This window comes from Catharus ustulatus, chromosome 3 (assembly GCF_009819885.2).
Source record: "Catharus ustulatus isolate bCatUst1 chromosome 3, bCatUst1.pri.v2, whole genome shotgun sequence".
Classification (NCBI taxonomy): domain Eukaryota; kingdom Metazoa; phylum Chordata; class Aves; order Passeriformes; family Turdidae; genus Catharus; species Catharus ustulatus.
The window spans coordinates 38,931,924-38,948,631 of NC_046223.1; the positions used below are offsets into that span (position 1 = coordinate 38,931,924).

The following is a 16,708-nucleotide window of genomic DNA, read 5'->3' on the forward strand; positions in this document are numbered from 1 at the left end:
CAAAGCAGTCCTGGCGGTACCTTCTCAAGGTTACTCTATGCTACTCCAGCTGTAAGCCAGAAGATGAACAAAATTAAATTATTTTTTGAATTTGTATTCAAAGATTTGAAAAATTTGTAAAGCTGGTGAATTGAGAGATACAGACTTTGGTGGCTGACTGCTGATTATATCAAAATGACATCAGTAATTTAAGTTGTTTTGACCTTTTTAGTATCTGAAGCAGCCTTTTGATCACATCAATGTTTTTTGCATGTTGGGTTTCTTACTTCTCCATATCATGAGAGCAGCTTTAATTTCTCTGCTCACAACCTTGATCAAAAGTTTACATTGTAACATACAAAACATTAACATTGTCAAAGGTCATTACAGAAATATCCTTCAAATTGAAATTATGTTACTTACCACACAAAGAGATCTCTTGTGTAATTCAAACTGAGAGAAAAGCATGCACTATGAAGAAATGCTGAAATGTCATCTTGGTTTCAATCCAAATGGTGATGGGAGGTACATGAAGTGTGTGTTCCCTACTGTACGAGCTCCTACCCTTACACCATGTTTTTAAAAATGCCACTCCAGAATGTTTCTCAGAAGGCAAAAACAAACAAGAATTGGTTTGTTAAAATAGGCTGTCTGCTTCACCTGACAGAGCGAGAAAACCACTTGTGATGGCAAGGTCTATTTGTCAGTTTATATCTTTGTCTAAGAAATGCAATGTGACAGAAAGATTTTTATCTTATTTAAATGTAAACATACAAATGGCCAGCCTCCATGTTACGGTTTATTTAAAGTTTAGATCCAGTCCTCTCTTGCAGTTTGTATTAAGCCATTCCCGAGTAAAACTCATCTCAGTCCTGGTGCAGGACCCAAACCCAATAGGTGTTCTTTGTAAAACATGTGCCCTTCCTGCTAAGCTACATAAATCATGTTATTCTCTGCTGCATGGCAGCTGAGATCAGCAGTGGAGAGTGCCTCAAGCAACAGGACCTACAGCTCTGTGAGTACAGCAGCCCTCTGAGAGACATGGATGTGTGTTTAAACTCAGACTGGGGACTGAGCTGTGGGAAAGTGCTTTTCTCTCTCACTTCAGCTATTACAGGAAAGTTACTGGCATCCAGAAATATTCTACAATGCCTGTAGTTTATACGGGCTATTACAGAAAAGTTACTGGCATTGTCACTGCCCCTTGTAAAAGACACTGTCCATAGAATATTTGGGGAAGAAAAGCAGAATTATCCTCCTGTGTGGAGTTAGTGTACTCCTCCCAGATAAGGACTGCTGGCAGACCTCAGGATACAGTTGTCAGTCTCTTGACAGTAGCTGTACTTTGGCAGCTCTGAAGGGCTTCTCTAAGTTTACAAATGGCAGCCTAAAAGCTGGCATGTGCAGTACCCACGACCAAGAAGAAGGCAAACACTGCACTTTTTAAGCTTCATGATTTTGTTTGCAAAATGACAGAATCACTGAGGTGGGAAGGTCCCTTAAGATATTATCCAATCCAAAATCCTGCTCAAAGCAGGGCAACTAAAGTAGGGTGCTCAGAGTCTAAGAGAAAGTAAAGGTATTTTCACTCCTTCAAGCCTAACCAGAAGGGGTTTTTTGTTTGGTTGCGCACAAACGCGTGAATATAAATAGTCACCATTAATTTTTTCTATTTCTAATCAGATTAAAACTTCTGTTTTTCAGGCTGTTCTACAAATCTGTAAATAATTTTTTGACCTAGCCCTCTGTTACCTTTCTTCTGCTGCCCACCTTGCTCTCTATGCTATGCCAAATCTTGTCTCACCTTCCCACTCTTCAATTCAAGCTTTCTTTCCTTCTGCTTCTTGTGCTTGAAGGTGTCTCCCACTTTCCATCTGCCAACTGCCTTTTTTTCTTTCATCAAACCCCAGATTTCAGGATTTCGTCCTAATTCTTTCGCAGTAATATTTCTGCAGTGTCACTGCTCAAAGTGCTCTCCCCTTGCAGTTCATAGTGCGTTATTTGGTGTTTTCAGTGTCCCATGTGAATGCCACAAAACTGGGAAGCATCCTCTAAGTATTTGTATAATGTTTAGGCAATTGTTAATATATTTTTATTAATTAACATAAATACAATTAAGTCTTGGAACAGTACTAACCTATAAAGTACAGTCTATTTACCATTCCTGTTCTTCATTCTAAACATCCCAGTGCCAGCAGATTACTTTTCTTCCTACATGGTAAGCACTGATTAATGCAAACTCCTGTTGCTTCCTCTAACCTTCTCTTCTACCATCGGCATGTGGCTGGGTTGGGATTAATTTCACCAAAATTCATCAATATATTGTGCAGACATCTACAGCAGGACTAATTTTTCACACCCCACTTTTAGGTGTGATTTTCTGGCCCACATATGTTCTGCTTCATCGTGAGTTTTAACCTACAAATGTCTATTTTTCCTAGTGACAATGGAAAGTCTAGATAACTAGCTGGATATCCAGTCATATGAATGCTACATCCAATGCCCCATTTCCCCTATCTAAAAAATAGCTGGACATTTTGTTAGGCTTAATTAGTGGTTTTAGAACTAACTGATTTAGAATTAGTGTTTTCAAAATACAGTAAATTCACAAATACAAGCCGCACGGAGTATAAGCCGCATATCCGGTGTGTTGGCAACATTGATGTCTTTGTCAATAAATAAGCTGCACCCGGAATATTAGCCGCACTTTAGTTCGCCGCGAACTTTCACAAAGTCGTCATTTAGTAACACAATCGCGGGATTGCCGGGGCTTACTGGCTTACTGCCGACCTCGGAAACATTGTTTCCAAGTGAAAAAAGACACACCCTTTATTTACAAGCCGAAAAAGACAGGAACAATAGTGTGGTCATTTTGCGAGCATTCCCAATGGATCCGCGTTGCCTTTAAACAGCCGCTCAGCCGCGCGGGCAGGCAGCTGAGCTCCGAGCGGAGCCACATCTCCGTGCTGGCACAGGAGCGGCCGCTCTAGCCCTCTCAGCCCCGCGGGGCGAGCGGCCGCTGTAGCCCTCGCAGCCCCGCGGGGCGAGCGGCCGCTCTAGCCCTCTCCCTGCGAGCCGAGTAGCCGTTCTACCCCTCTCCCTGCGGGCTGAGCGGCTCCCCCAGCCCTCTCCCTGCGAGCTGATCGCCCGCTTCATCCCTCTCCCTGCAGGGCAAGAGGCTCCCCCAGCCCTCTCCCTGCGAGCCCAGCCAGCCCCGCAGCCGCACAAGACTGAAAACACTTTAAAAAGTACAGAGAAATATCACACACTTTTATCGAACTGCCGAGGTAACTCGCCGAGGTAACTCACCCCGATAACAACCCCCGCCCCTCAGTAACGCTGCCATCCACAGGCAGGAAGTAAGCTGTTCTCTGATTGGTTCATCGTCGGAACAACGGGAAGCCATGGATTTCAAACTGTTTTGGCTCGGGACTGGACTGGTATGATACTAGGTAAGGGCAGATATCACATTTTTGTTCATAAATTAGCCGCACCCAAATATTAGCCGCACTTCCGGGTTTCCACCAAAATTTTTGTCTAATTACTGCGGCTTGTATTAGTGAAATTACTGTAATTTAGACAAGGTGACATAGGGACTTATTCAAGCTTTTTGTGCTCTCCCCTTCTTGGAATAATGTTATGCATATGTACACCTGCACATTCATATGTTTATGAATGTAAAATAAATTTTAAGAGATAGGTAAGTACAAGAAATCTAATAAACTTACCATTCTTTTCTACTGGAATATTGCAGTTGGGACATGGCTTGGTTGTCTTCTTGATTGTTTCTCTAGATGCTTCTTCCCATCGAGCTTGCATGGCTGCGTGTTCATCAACTACATACCCCTGCAAAGAGAGAGAAGGAGCACTCATTGGGGCATCCAGCGCTGCAAATGCACAAACACACGGAAAGCAAAAGGGAAGGTGAAGGAGGAGTCAGGTGAATCTGACATATTAGACACCACAGGTTTGATTCTGCTTCAGAGATAAAGCCCTTGCAAGAAAAGCAAAAACACCAAGGAAGAGCAACGTTTGGTAATGCAGGATGGTGGGGTGCCTGGAAGGGAATTTTTGCATAATAAAGTGTACTCTGGTGTATTGGAGGTCTGAGTTTCATTCCAGTGTAACTCTACACAAATATAACAGGCACAAATAATAAACATAAACATTTTGGAAAAAAAGTAAAAAAATGCACTTGTGACCAATGAAAGCTCCCCAGATAGAATGGCACAGGAGGAAAAAGTAACCATGAAGAGTATAAAAGGGACTCCTGTGTTTGTCCTATTTATGGCTGGGACAAAATTACATAATCTACACAAGTGGCCTATTTGGCTGCTTCCTACCTAAAATGATAGTACAAGGACAAAAGAGATGGCAGTGCCTTGGGTCATTTCCATCACACAAGGCTGGCAACTATGTGAACAGTACCTATAAACACTGCATGTAAGTTCCAACCTTGAAGCTCTGCTCTCTCCATTCATAATATGGTTTTATTCAAGCATGTGGGAAAATGATGAACTCAAACAAAACTATTTAATTTACAACAATTCCTGTACCTTTTTAGTGTATACCTTCTAAATACTTATAGGCTCTTATGTGGATAGACTTTTACATTTACTTATATGGATAATTTTTAAATATATTTATTTCTAGTATGACAGAAAAAGAAAATTGGTTCAATTTTAAACAGTGCAACGAAGCTGTAACTCCGCTTGAATTCTGGTCATATAGTATTGATAAAACATACAAGTTGTGTCAGTGAGTAGTGCCTCAATTTTAGTTCTTGGCTGAAATGACCTGAGTTAAAATGGAATAGCAAAGACCAACATCTGCAGAAATTTATTTCCAGCTCATCTAGTGGCCATTGCAATATACATTTAAGGAAAACCAAACCAAACCCAACCAAACCAAAAATCAACAAAAAAACCTCCCACTGTCTTCTTTCAATCAGGAAACATCAATAATATGTTTTCCATTTTTCATTTTACAACCTACAGCCTCCTCAGCCTGTGAATGTCTTTTATTGCTCCTCACTTAATATTCTCCAATTTTCTTATCTTATCTTTTTGATGTAGAGGTGACAAAAGTGAACAAAGTCTCTTTATCTGTATCCTAGAAATGACTTTTACTTCTGTCTCTGTGCTTGTGGAGAGGGAACTCAGCCCTGCACCCTGCTGGGTTATTCAGCAATTCGGCAGAACGATGACCTCTATACAACAGCACATTAGTAAGTTCTGGGAAATAGAAAAAGCTGCTCAGGCTAATAGCAAAGAACATAATCTAGTATTGATTTTTCAACACCTACATCCTTAAGGAAGGATGACTTGTGCGAGCAATCTGAGCTAGCTCAGAGAAGCAGAGCGGGAGAGTAGGGAACACTTGACCTGGGCCACAGCTTTCCCCATGGCAGAAATAAGATGATATCTCATCTTAATGGAAACTCATTGCTTAACATGCAAACAGATGAAAATCACTGCATATTTACAGAGGCACTAAATGAGAAGACCAGAAGTATTTAAAATTTTTGTAATCAGTCTGGAAGAGCTTCACAGTGGTCTGTTTTCTCAAATAGTCCTAATTCAGTGTTTTAATACATACTTTTTTCCCCATCTTCATGTCTTTGTTGTGACCTAATAGCAAAGGACACTGAGGCAAAATTTCACATACCAAATTGCTAAATTTATTTGTAGAAACATTTTTGATCTTAGTTCTGAAAACAAAACTGGGAGACCTTAGGAATAACTAAAAGAAACAATTTCTAGCCACAAAAATTCACTTCACCAAGAACAAATTGCTGAAAACAGCCATGAATTATTATTTTAATATCTTCCATTGCAAAAATTCTAGCATGAACTAGATGCAGCAGCAATATATTTCAGCCCATTAGAGCTGAAACATCCCTTCTATGCTCAGTCTTGCTGAATGCTAAGTTAAAAACTTCCTGCTGCATGAACCAAATGCAGAGAAATGGCGCAGTGATGGAGTCCCTCTGATTCATTGAAGAAATCATACCTCTAGATCTATAAGCCTTCAGTGTTCATGTGTTTTATTTAGCACACACCCAGAGATGGCAAGCACACATATATTTATCTGCATTATTTTGTTAAACAATAAAATAAAGTTGTATGGCGATTCTTCATTACCAGTGTCTATTCAAATCATGTTCTTAGATCCTAAACTAGCAAATCGATTCTCCTTGGCAATGGCCTAGGTCTGTCAAGCAGAGGGGTCTCTAACTTTGCTTGTTCTGCCTGGTCTAGGATAGGAAGTTCAGAGATGCTCCAGGTGTGCATGACACATCAGCTTGCTGAGGACAGGAGACTTCTGATGCTCACTCAACACAACATGCTCTAGTTCCCCAGTCAGTACGGCACATTTGTCCCAGTACTATGGAAAACCTACTAGACTTCATCCATGCCACTTTATGAATAATTTTTTTGATTCTCAACTGAGTTGCATATTATGAACAGGAATGAACACCCATAAATAACAGTAATATACAAAAAGAGCTGTTGTAAGCATTATTCAATATCCTCCCTGCAGTATTCCCTTAGGGAGACAGGAGGAAAAGTTTGTCTTATTATCTCTGGGTCACACTGAAGGACATAGATTTACTTCTGTTTCTGTGCTGAGCCTTTTTGGAAAAACTAACAGAGATAAAGAGACCACAGACTGCCGAGGACCATACAATACAAAAACATGTACAAGGAATGCTTTCTTTGCAGTTAATCAATACCAGTACCGGAAAGAGATCTACAGGGACAGAAAGCATCTTCAAATAGAAATAAAGTGCTCTTCTTAGAGCAGCATCTCATTCAGGTGATAGAGTACACATAGTCAGTAGAACTACATTGAAACAAATGAAGTTATGTGTTCACAGACAGCAACTAAGCAGTACCATCTAGATTAAAAACATTCATGGCAAAGCTTCTTGTTCAAAATACTGGAAGCCTTAGATATATAATGTTGAATTTTGACACCCACTGAATTTTACACTGCCTTATGTTAGCACACTTCTTTTATGATCATGCTTATTTTGCCTGGTATAGACAACATATGAAAACTGAAGACCCTTAATTCAGAATACAATATGCAATGTTAACTTTCTTTGTGCTTTGTTTTAAGTGGATGCAATTTCTGCATTCCTGCTCGTTTGCCCTTGATGCTTCATCTCTCCCCGATTAAGCAAAAAAGCTGGTCATGCATAACTTTAAAAAAATGTATGCCAGTGAAGATTTCTTTAAATCTGAAATACATTTGCTTTTGATTAGAAATGCTTGGTTTTAAGAGAATTTTACTTGCAAAAGTAAGCTTTAGAAATACCTTAAATTATTTCACTTTATGTGAAATACAGAATTTTAAAAAGGTTTAGGTGTTTCAAAACAGGAACTAGTACTAATTTTCTAACAGGAATATGAGAAAAGCTATGTATACTTGAAAGCATTTGAAAGGAAGACAAAGAATAATTCATTGTGCCCGAGCAATGTTCATCTCACCATAATATTTAGGTTAACACAGCCCACTAGAGCTAGAGCTCTAAGCAAAAGCAGCCTCAGCTGTTGAAGCCTGTTCTACAATGGATGGTGACAGTCCAACTTAAATTTATTTTGTCTCCTTGGCTTCAACAGGGCTGTTTTATGAACATGACCACACAAATTAACATGTTTATTGGTGCCTTTTACTGCAGGGGGTAAAAATAGCAGGTGTCTAGGGCACTAGATAGGCTAGAGGGTTTTGGAAGAAAACGGATTATTTGAGCCACTTAAGAGTCAAAATTTCACAAAGAGAGATGTGCATAGCTATGGGACTATTGCTCTATTTTAGAGACAGATTTAGGCTAATCAAAATGCTAAAATGTGGCTATAGATAAGGAGCAGAAAAGATACTCATTCAATGAGAATGTTTCACACACAGGAAAAATAGAGGTGCCAGTATTACAATGATCCAGTTAAATCCACATGAAGCAGCTTTGTGTGAGCCAATTTGTCTAGTGTGCCTAGGGAATTCTGACATAAAATGAAAGACTGCTTTGTGATGACAGCAACTAGTTAAAATCAAATTGATATACACAGGGTATTTTACTGGATACATGATGAAAGAGTGCTCTGGTTGGGTGACATGCACATCAAGGTTCTCACTCTGTGTGTTGCAGCCATTCATATAATGAATTAAATTCAGGGAGATGGTGAATATTGAATTTGCACTGCTCTAAAGCAGAAAATCTAATCTAATACAGGTCATTCTTATATAACTGTTTTCCATGAGTGGAATAAAGAACGTGCCTTCTCTTGTAAGTGGCAACACAGCTGAAAATGACTGTCAGCTTGAGCTCATAAACAAAGCAGTCTGTCACATCTTTTTTACTTTACTGCTGCCCAAAATAGGAAAGCTAAAATTCTCTCTATATATTTATCACCTATTTCTCATTAGACAGGAAGTTAAGATCTATTCTCAGATTTCCTCTGGTGCATTTTTATTTATAACACAGAGATTAATTTTACAGGACATTTCCTGGTTCTAGTTATTTTTCTTGCTCCTTTAATTAGGCTCCTGTGCATTGAAATGTCCCGAGCTTGACATTGTGAATATACCAAAAACTAAAACCCTGACCCTCAATTTCTTTTTCAGTTACTTAAGATATTTTAGAAATCAAGCTAGGTGTGCCATTTCTTGTACAGCCATGTTTTATTTAACTTTTAAAATTTACCTGATGGGGAAAAAAAAAATCAATGGCCTAATAACAGATGTTCCACATTTCCTACTGTGACTCAGGACTCATTGAAAGATACTATGTATGATGAACCTTTTAAGTAGCTTTCCCTTTCACTAAAATGCAGGGAAATAATTAATGTTTTTTGTGGTTAGCATTTACTATTTATCATTTAGACTATCATTAGCTGCTTAGAGACCAAGCTTCACAACCCTGCGTGCTGGAAATCTACAGCATGGGAGGTTATCAGCTGTCTTTCCACGATGGATAAAGAAGCCTGGCAGGCAATGCCTGTACATGCCATACCCTCTACTGTCAACTCGGAGACTTGCACACAGGAGGCAGTGGGAGGAAAAGATGGGCTGGAGGCTCATCTGCAGCCCAAGTGAGCTGGGAGCTTTTCCAGGAGCTACAATTCCAGCAGCCTTCAGCAGGATGCCAGGTGCTCTGACAGGCTTTCCTGGATGTGTGTGTGTGAGCACATGGATGTGCAAACTTTATGTTGCACCTGTGCAGCAAAAATATGTCTGGGAAGTGATCCAGTGAGTGTTTTGCGCTGATCCTTTGCCTGAGACATGATGCCTGTGTCAGGTTTGAGCCCAGAAACTCTGGTTAGAGTGCAGCCAGGGCCCTGAAAGTGTGTGCTGATGAAGAGGATCAGGTTTGCCCTGACTCAGCTGAGGCACTGATTGCTCTGCTTTTGGTTAGGTCTGACGGGTTCCTGGGCTGACAGGGGTGCTGGATAAATTTTATACTGCCAGTGTCAGAACAGCAAAGCTGTTAATTGGATCCTACATTAGCTACTTGAGGACTGTGGGGGCTGAGCTCCAAATAAGGAATAGCTGAGGTTTGACTTGAAGGTGGTGGGTCTAGGGGCTTTGGGATTTGGGTGACAAATTTGGGCTCCAATTTAGGGCTACAGCCAGGACCGGCAATGTCCCACAGGTTAAGTGCGGAGTTGAAGTCAAGTTTTACAGCACTAGTTATAAATTTACACTGAAGAGACTATAGATGAAGGTTTAGAACATGTATCTTTATGCCTCAGTAAAAATCATGTTGCTGTTTCTTGTAAGAGACCACAGCCTTTGTGCCAAGCCAGCACCATGAGCCTTAGGACCCATCAGGCTTTATCTGAATTTGTCTTGGCATGCCTAGAGATTTGGTTTAGCCTGTGATAGCAATTATTTAATGACATAATGGCTATTCCCCTGTTTTGCTCTTGCTTTTGTACAGTTTTTGTATTATTGCATGATTTAACAGTTCCATGTATTTTTGTAATTAACAAGCAGGAATGACCATTATACATACTACAGGTCAGAACAAACTGCCTCTGACCCTACAATAAAATGCTACACAGAGGAGTAATGGCATGGGATGATAGAAGAGGCCTTGAAAGGAAAGGCACGGGATGATATGTGAGGCCCCAGCATTGCAAACCACACTCAAGTGGTCAGTTACCCAAATACAGCCTTGAAGGATGGGTAAAAACAGTCTTGAGGACAACAAAGAGAACAAAGGCATAACCAGCTTGGGTAAAACACACCAACTTTGGCTGTGTGTCAGAGAAGGATTCTGTTAACAAACACGTAAGACTGACTCCAAGCAGATTATACAATAAGAAGGGAAAAAAAATAAAAATCCTTCAATATCAACATCATGCTCTTTCTGGTAAAGGATTCACTATACCAGCCCATTCCAGACTGCAGCTATTGAGCCTAGAATCCAGAGCAGCAGTGGAAGGTTAAAAATAACACCTGGGAAATGAGTGTTACCTGAAAGTTTGCATATCCTTTATTTTAAATATAATTTGAACTGTAAGTCCTAGTGTTATTGTAAATGGGCTAAAAATACTTAATTGATTAGCTACGACTTTGATAAAACTAGAAATACATTTTTTACTTTGCATATACAGTGAACGTGGTCTGAACACCTTTAGCAGGTAATGAGATATTCAAGGTAACAAAATAGCAGAAATTTACACCATCTAGTCTGTGACCTGTGTGCAAAAAATGGGTAAAAAGTTTTAGTAAAATTTAAGATTTTACTGGATTGTATGGATTGCAGGGCCAGGCTTTCTAGAACAGACTCCTCTGACTAGCTGGAATTAAGGCTTGGACTAAGACTAGGTATGTTCTGACAGGATTTTTAAGGAGTTTGGTAGGACAAGATAATCAGCAGCTTCTTGGAGAAAGTTTGTCCACAAAACCAACTCTAAAACATACTTTTTAATAACACATTTCATCCAGGTTGTGTTACCTTCCCCCCCCCCCCCCCCAAACACTTATGACTCAGTGCCTCACTTATTTACATAGGAACCACTTTTACATCAGTGTCATTGTTATTACAGTTTACCTTGTCAGCGTCTCATCAACATGTCCTGCACCAAAACCATCCTGGAAGCTATTCTGAAAAGTTCAAATCTAATATGTGGCCACATTTTATTGTCCAGTTGCTAGTGAGCAAGAAGGTGCATTGCTTATCCTTGTAAAAGGAAAACCATCTAGAAAGGTTTTGTGCTAGGAAAGCTAGACTAATTTTAAGATGGGACTTACAGAGGAAGCTGGTTTATGGCTAGACTCCCCACCAGCACAGACTGTCTATGTGTGAGATTAAAAGAAGCCAGGAATCTTTGTTTTGTGGTGTACATAGCAGGGACTATGTGGTTATTTCTAAACTTAAATCTGGCTGGAGCCACCTTTACCATGCCTTTACTTAGGCCTGAACCTGCCCACAGTGTTTCATATTGTTGAACATCAGAGACCTGCAGAAACGTGAAGGCAAGAGAGGTCCTTTCACTCCTACAGCCACGACAGGCTAAAGCAAAGCCTGCAATTTCCTTATTGGAAGTATTTCCCTGACACTGATTGTGCATCCTGCGCCTGTTCTGGAGAGGAACACTTTAGTGGCAGTGTGTTTGTCTGAGCCTTAAATCAGACAGGCAGAACTTGTGGCAATAAGATGGCTTGATAAAATAAATGACATGGAAGGGATCCAGGCAGGAGTCAAATTACATGAGCCGGAGACAACCCTGGAAGTGCATTATTCCTACCTTGAGACAGACCATGGGCAAAGACAAAACAAACCTCACCCCTCACTGCAGCCACAGCAAGTCAGGTCTGACACGCAGACCCGTGCACCTGGCAGGTGATGCCAAGCAGGACAGGCTGAAAGCACGGTGGATAAATGGCGACACTAACTTCAGGGAGAGCTGGGAACTGTCCCAGGGGCCCTGCTCTCCAAGCATGCCCCGAAAGGTTTGTGTGCCGGCTCGGGAGCCCTGCAGCGATGCCGGGCGGGTGAAACCGGAATGGCACCAGCGTCCTGCTGCCGCTGCCGCTCCGATTGCTCGCCCGGCTCGGGAAAAGGAGGGAAACATTCCTTCAGTGGCGCAGCACCGCCTCGTGGAGACGTTCAATTAGTGCAGCTCTCGCTTTTATAGGGGAAGAGAAGGAGGACCTAAGTCTGTTAACTTCAGTTTAGACTGGAGTCTCAATGAATCCTTCATAGTCTGTGGTCTTGTCTGTGCAGGGGATCTGATTTGTATAGGTGCAAGAGTTGTTCTGGCACTATCATTTAGCTATTCTGGAACAGTTCCTTGACAGTACAGGAAATTTTTCAGGAACATCAAGAACATTCGCATGACACTAGAACTGCAACAGTAGTCAATACTGCTAAGTTAACAGGTCTAATTGTGCTGTGAGATTGAATCAGATGGGTGAAATGCTCCCATTGTTATAAGGAAAAGCTGAGGCAATATTCAAATATTTAAAATAAATTACTTCTTCCTGTGGTTTTCTGATTCTTCCTGGCATACCTTTATCTCTGCCTTGGAAGATAAAAATTACATGAACTCTAGCTTTCACAGAGCCAACATTGTTGAACTCACTTTTAACATGCCATGACAACTTTTAGTACTCTAGGCAAAACTCTAAGCATAAATAATTTAATGAATATAGAGCTCTCTGTTCATGTTGAGATGTATTCAAGTTCTAGCTCATTTTAAATCAGGGAAGACATTGAACCTTGATCTACTAGGCTGTTGGATGCTTTAAGCACCTCTCAATGTCTCTGTTGATGTTGCCTTTTTTAAAATATAAATGTGAATGGGAACCGGAAGACTGCTCTAAGGCTATTGCAAATAGAATTAAACTGTTCTTCATAGAGGGCAGCTAAGCTTCAAATCTTCTTATTACATATACATATGGCTTCAAAAATGAGTTGCACAAATTCATGGAAAAAAAATTGCCGATAGCTACTAAACATAAAATACCACATGTGCATCACAAATCATTAGAGGCTGGGAAAGTAGGTGGATTTGGGGTCTGATACAATACACATGTTCCAGGTCAACCCTGACTGATTATGAGGGTACAGGCTGTTTCATTCTGTCTCAACTACTGCTAATTCTTTATATAAATTAGAAGAGTTTCACTAAGAAAGGTTAAAGAGAAGAATCTCTACACAGGTCATGACCTAGTTCAAGGTCTGCAAAGGATGGCATATGAACCATCTCCAGGTAGCAAATGGCAAAGATTCCCAGTGGAATTTCAGCTCCCTGCCAGTCTCTGTGTTCAGTGAGTCCCCAAAAGCCATCCTCAGACAGAGCTTGCCTGCAGGCAGTTACAGGAGCTTGGGACACATCCCTGAGAGCTGGCTGGATGCGAGAAGCCCTCATCAGCACCTGCCCACAAACCTCTATCTGCCACACTGGCCTGCGTGCATGGAGGCTCAGAGTTTGTTTCCTCTATGCATCAAACCTGCCAGATATCTGAGTACCAGTTTTCTGTTTCCTAGTAGTGCAGCCTGGGCATCAAGCTGTGAGATATTTAAGGGCGTATGTTTCCTGACCTTTCTCTCTCTTGGTCTCTCTTTCTCTCTCTTTTTTTTTTTTTTTTTTTTTTTTTTTTTAGTTGGAAAGACTGTGGTTTACATGATTTAGTCATTTCAAAGAAAACTTGAATCTCAAACAAAGAGAAATGCCAGGAGAGAAAAACTATTTCCTGTCCAGGTCTATAGCTACAAAATTATAGACCAGTCTAGAATAATTATCATCTAACAGCTCGCAGCCTAGACAATCTATTTTTTATTTCTGTAAGCTAAAACATAAATTACCAATACTATTTTCTGCATAGGCTGTATAAACGTCCTGTTATTTGGCTCAATCCCACATGATTTCGTGACTGGTGCACTGAAAATAAACTGAAAAGCAGCAAGACTACACACAGCCTTTCAAAAGTGTTCACATTGAATAGAGACAACCCTAGAAGCCCAAGGGGAAGGTCTTTTCTTTATCAAGTGATGGCAAAGCCCTGTGTGTTCCTGACAGAACTCAGCAACTCTCAATCAAAGGGGCTGAAATTCGCTGCAAAGCCAATTTGGCAACTCTGATGGCCGCAGTAATTCAGCATGAACATAATTGCTTTTACTTAGGATTATAATTAGGACCCATTTGACAAATGTCACTCTGGCTGGGCCAGGGATAGTGATCAGGAGCTGTGAGATCCATACCTTCTGGGCCATGGCTCCCTGTGGGCTGAGGAGAGAGTTGCATTCCCCTTCATGGAATTCTTCTTTACATTCACGGCAGAACACGGACTGGAAAACAAACCAAAGCATGCCAGTCAGAAAAACACATTAGGGACACAGACAGCAGGTTACAATCATGAAGAGTCATACAACAGATGATCCCTTGCCCTTCTCTTCCCATTAAATTCCCATAATCCTCCAAATTGTGCATCTTATTATACACTCTGATCATTAACACAACATTTTTGCTGTTATTATTGTACATTTAATCGGTGAAGTCATGTACATGCCATTATTAAAAATGAGATTTTGCAACATGGTTCATTTGGGGATGTAAAGTCATACTAGATAGTTCTGGGTGTGCTTTTCCTGCTGTGAAATCTATTTATAGAAGAAGGGTGATGGCTGAAAAAAGCTGTTCTGCTGTATAGTGTTTGCTAATGGAAATAGTCTATTCATAGCTCTGAATCAAATGCCTTTTCTATAGAAAACTATTGCTGACTTTGCTAGGGGATGACCACTTTATAAAGGGCCATATGAAATACCATTTTCTAGGAAATTATATCCTTGCTATAGACCTTTATAGGATGGTTTAAAAAATCCATAGAAAGAACACAATGATAGGATACTTAACACAGGGTTTAGGGATCTACCTCTAGACCTTTATTGCATTTTTTGTAGTTGTTCTGGTTTTATCCTCCTTAAATAACATGGTTTTTACATAAGAAAAGTAATGTTCTTCATTGAAAAGTAATGTCTTTTGCAGATAAGTGAATCAATTGTCCCTACCTCAGTCTGACTGCCTCTGCCACCTGAATGGCTCATATGTATCAGGTTTGATGCCTTTTTTTAAACTCTAAAATGAAGATATCTGACTTGACATGTGTCAAAATCTTTGACCCATCAACGCTGAATTAAATTCTGTGTCCTTGCAGGTAAGAGGAAAAGTCAATAATGTACAATGGGTCTCTCTTATGCTGTTTTAAAGCTATGCTTTCTTGATGCAACTCCAGACTCTGAAAGATCTCTCAGTGGTAAGCCATTCTGACTGGCATTAATAAGCAAGACTGATAAAACAGCCTTGATTTTTAGATACAGAGCTGCATTCACATGTAATGAATAAAGGATATCTGTAGGACATGACACTAGAATGTTTGTCTGCCAGTAATTCCAGCTTTTGTATTTGAACTCTTTCAAGCTATATTTTCCCTTTTCCAAGAAGCACTGAAAATCATATTTTATTGTCATGCTAAAGAAACTTCCCTTTATGAAAAGAAGCATTGTGCAAGTCCAAAAGGATTGATCCTGTTATTTAGAAAGTCAAGGAAATTTAGAGCAGTGCAGTGCAGGGAGTGTTCTAACTTACAGATATATCAAACCTAATCACTTGTTTGCTCCCATGTCACTTCTCCCTCTATTTTGTCAATGATCTAAAATGTTTTGTTTTACTTCAACAAACACTGATTTGTTAATTCACTCGTGGTTGTTAGCAAATAGCTTCACAATGGAGGCGCTTTTTTTGTGGGGTATCTCATATGGGAGATACCTTGTATGCATTGTTGTAATAGAACATCATTTAAATACAGCAATGATTTGCATTAGTACATTAGTGGTCAAAAGTTTTGGGTGTGCTAAGCTCTGCTGAAACATGTAGAGGGAGGTACTTTCAATTTCCATCTGCATACTTAAGGTCTTAAAGACTTGTTATCCCGTAACATTTAAGGTTATGCCCAGGTTTAATTGAATTTCCGACTGTGTATCCCACTCTCTTTTTCTTTTGTGACTGTTTCCTTATGAGCACATCTGACTGACACCATTTGTCTGATAGTGCTTTGTATACACTTGCTTTATCACTGCCTTATCTCACAATGCCTTAGCTGGCTTTTCTTACTCCAATCTCTCTTTTCCCATGCAAGCACAATGTTAAACCTTTCATAAACATTGTAAAGGAGAAATAATGAAGAAAGAGAAGAAAAACAACCAGGCATATATTTTGCAGAGACATTCTGGCTGGCTAGTTTATGTGGCATTGGTGTTTATTACAATAATAAAATTCATAAGCTCCTGCAGTACTATTTAAGATGTGAAATGCATTTTCTCATTATAGAGGCCATATTTTATACTTGCCTTTGGAATAAATGATCTTCAGTACCCATGTTACCAGTGTTTTCCCCACAGGCCTATTGGAAACAGTCATGAGTGTATAACTGGACCTTTCACTAACAACTGTATATCCTGCAAGTAAATCTGTGAGTGAGCCTGCCACATCCTTGTAATGAAACAGAGCCTGATTTTTTTTGTGAGACAGGATACTCTTTTCACATCTTATTAGATAATGGATGAGATGTAGAATCAGTTCTGTGGCAAAGAAACACCCCGGAGGCTGATCAGTATGTCAGAATAAATAGGCATATCCCAACAGAAATGCATTAAGCACTCCCTTTTTATGGCAAAGCATGCATCATAAAGAAAAGGTATGTCACTTACAACAAA

General features: G+C 40.1%; 1 protein-coding gene across 2 annotated transcripts in view; it reads right to left on the bottom strand.

Moving 5' to 3' along the window:
* PRKN (parkin RBR E3 ubiquitin protein ligase) overlaps positions 1-16,708 on the bottom strand; it is a 702,734-nt gene that overhangs the window by 1,563 nt on the left and 684,463 nt on the right. For both annotated transcript variants that reach the window (XM_033056630.1, XM_033056631.2), the window contains exons 10-11: positions 14,198-14,284; positions 3,708-3,825 (exon numbers count right to left, since the gene is read on the bottom strand). In XM_033056630.1, the coding sequence (XP_032912521.1) occupies positions 3,708-3,825; positions 14,198-14,284 (205 nt within the window). The remainder of the gene's footprint in view (positions 1-3,707; positions 3,826-14,197; positions 14,285-16,708) is intronic.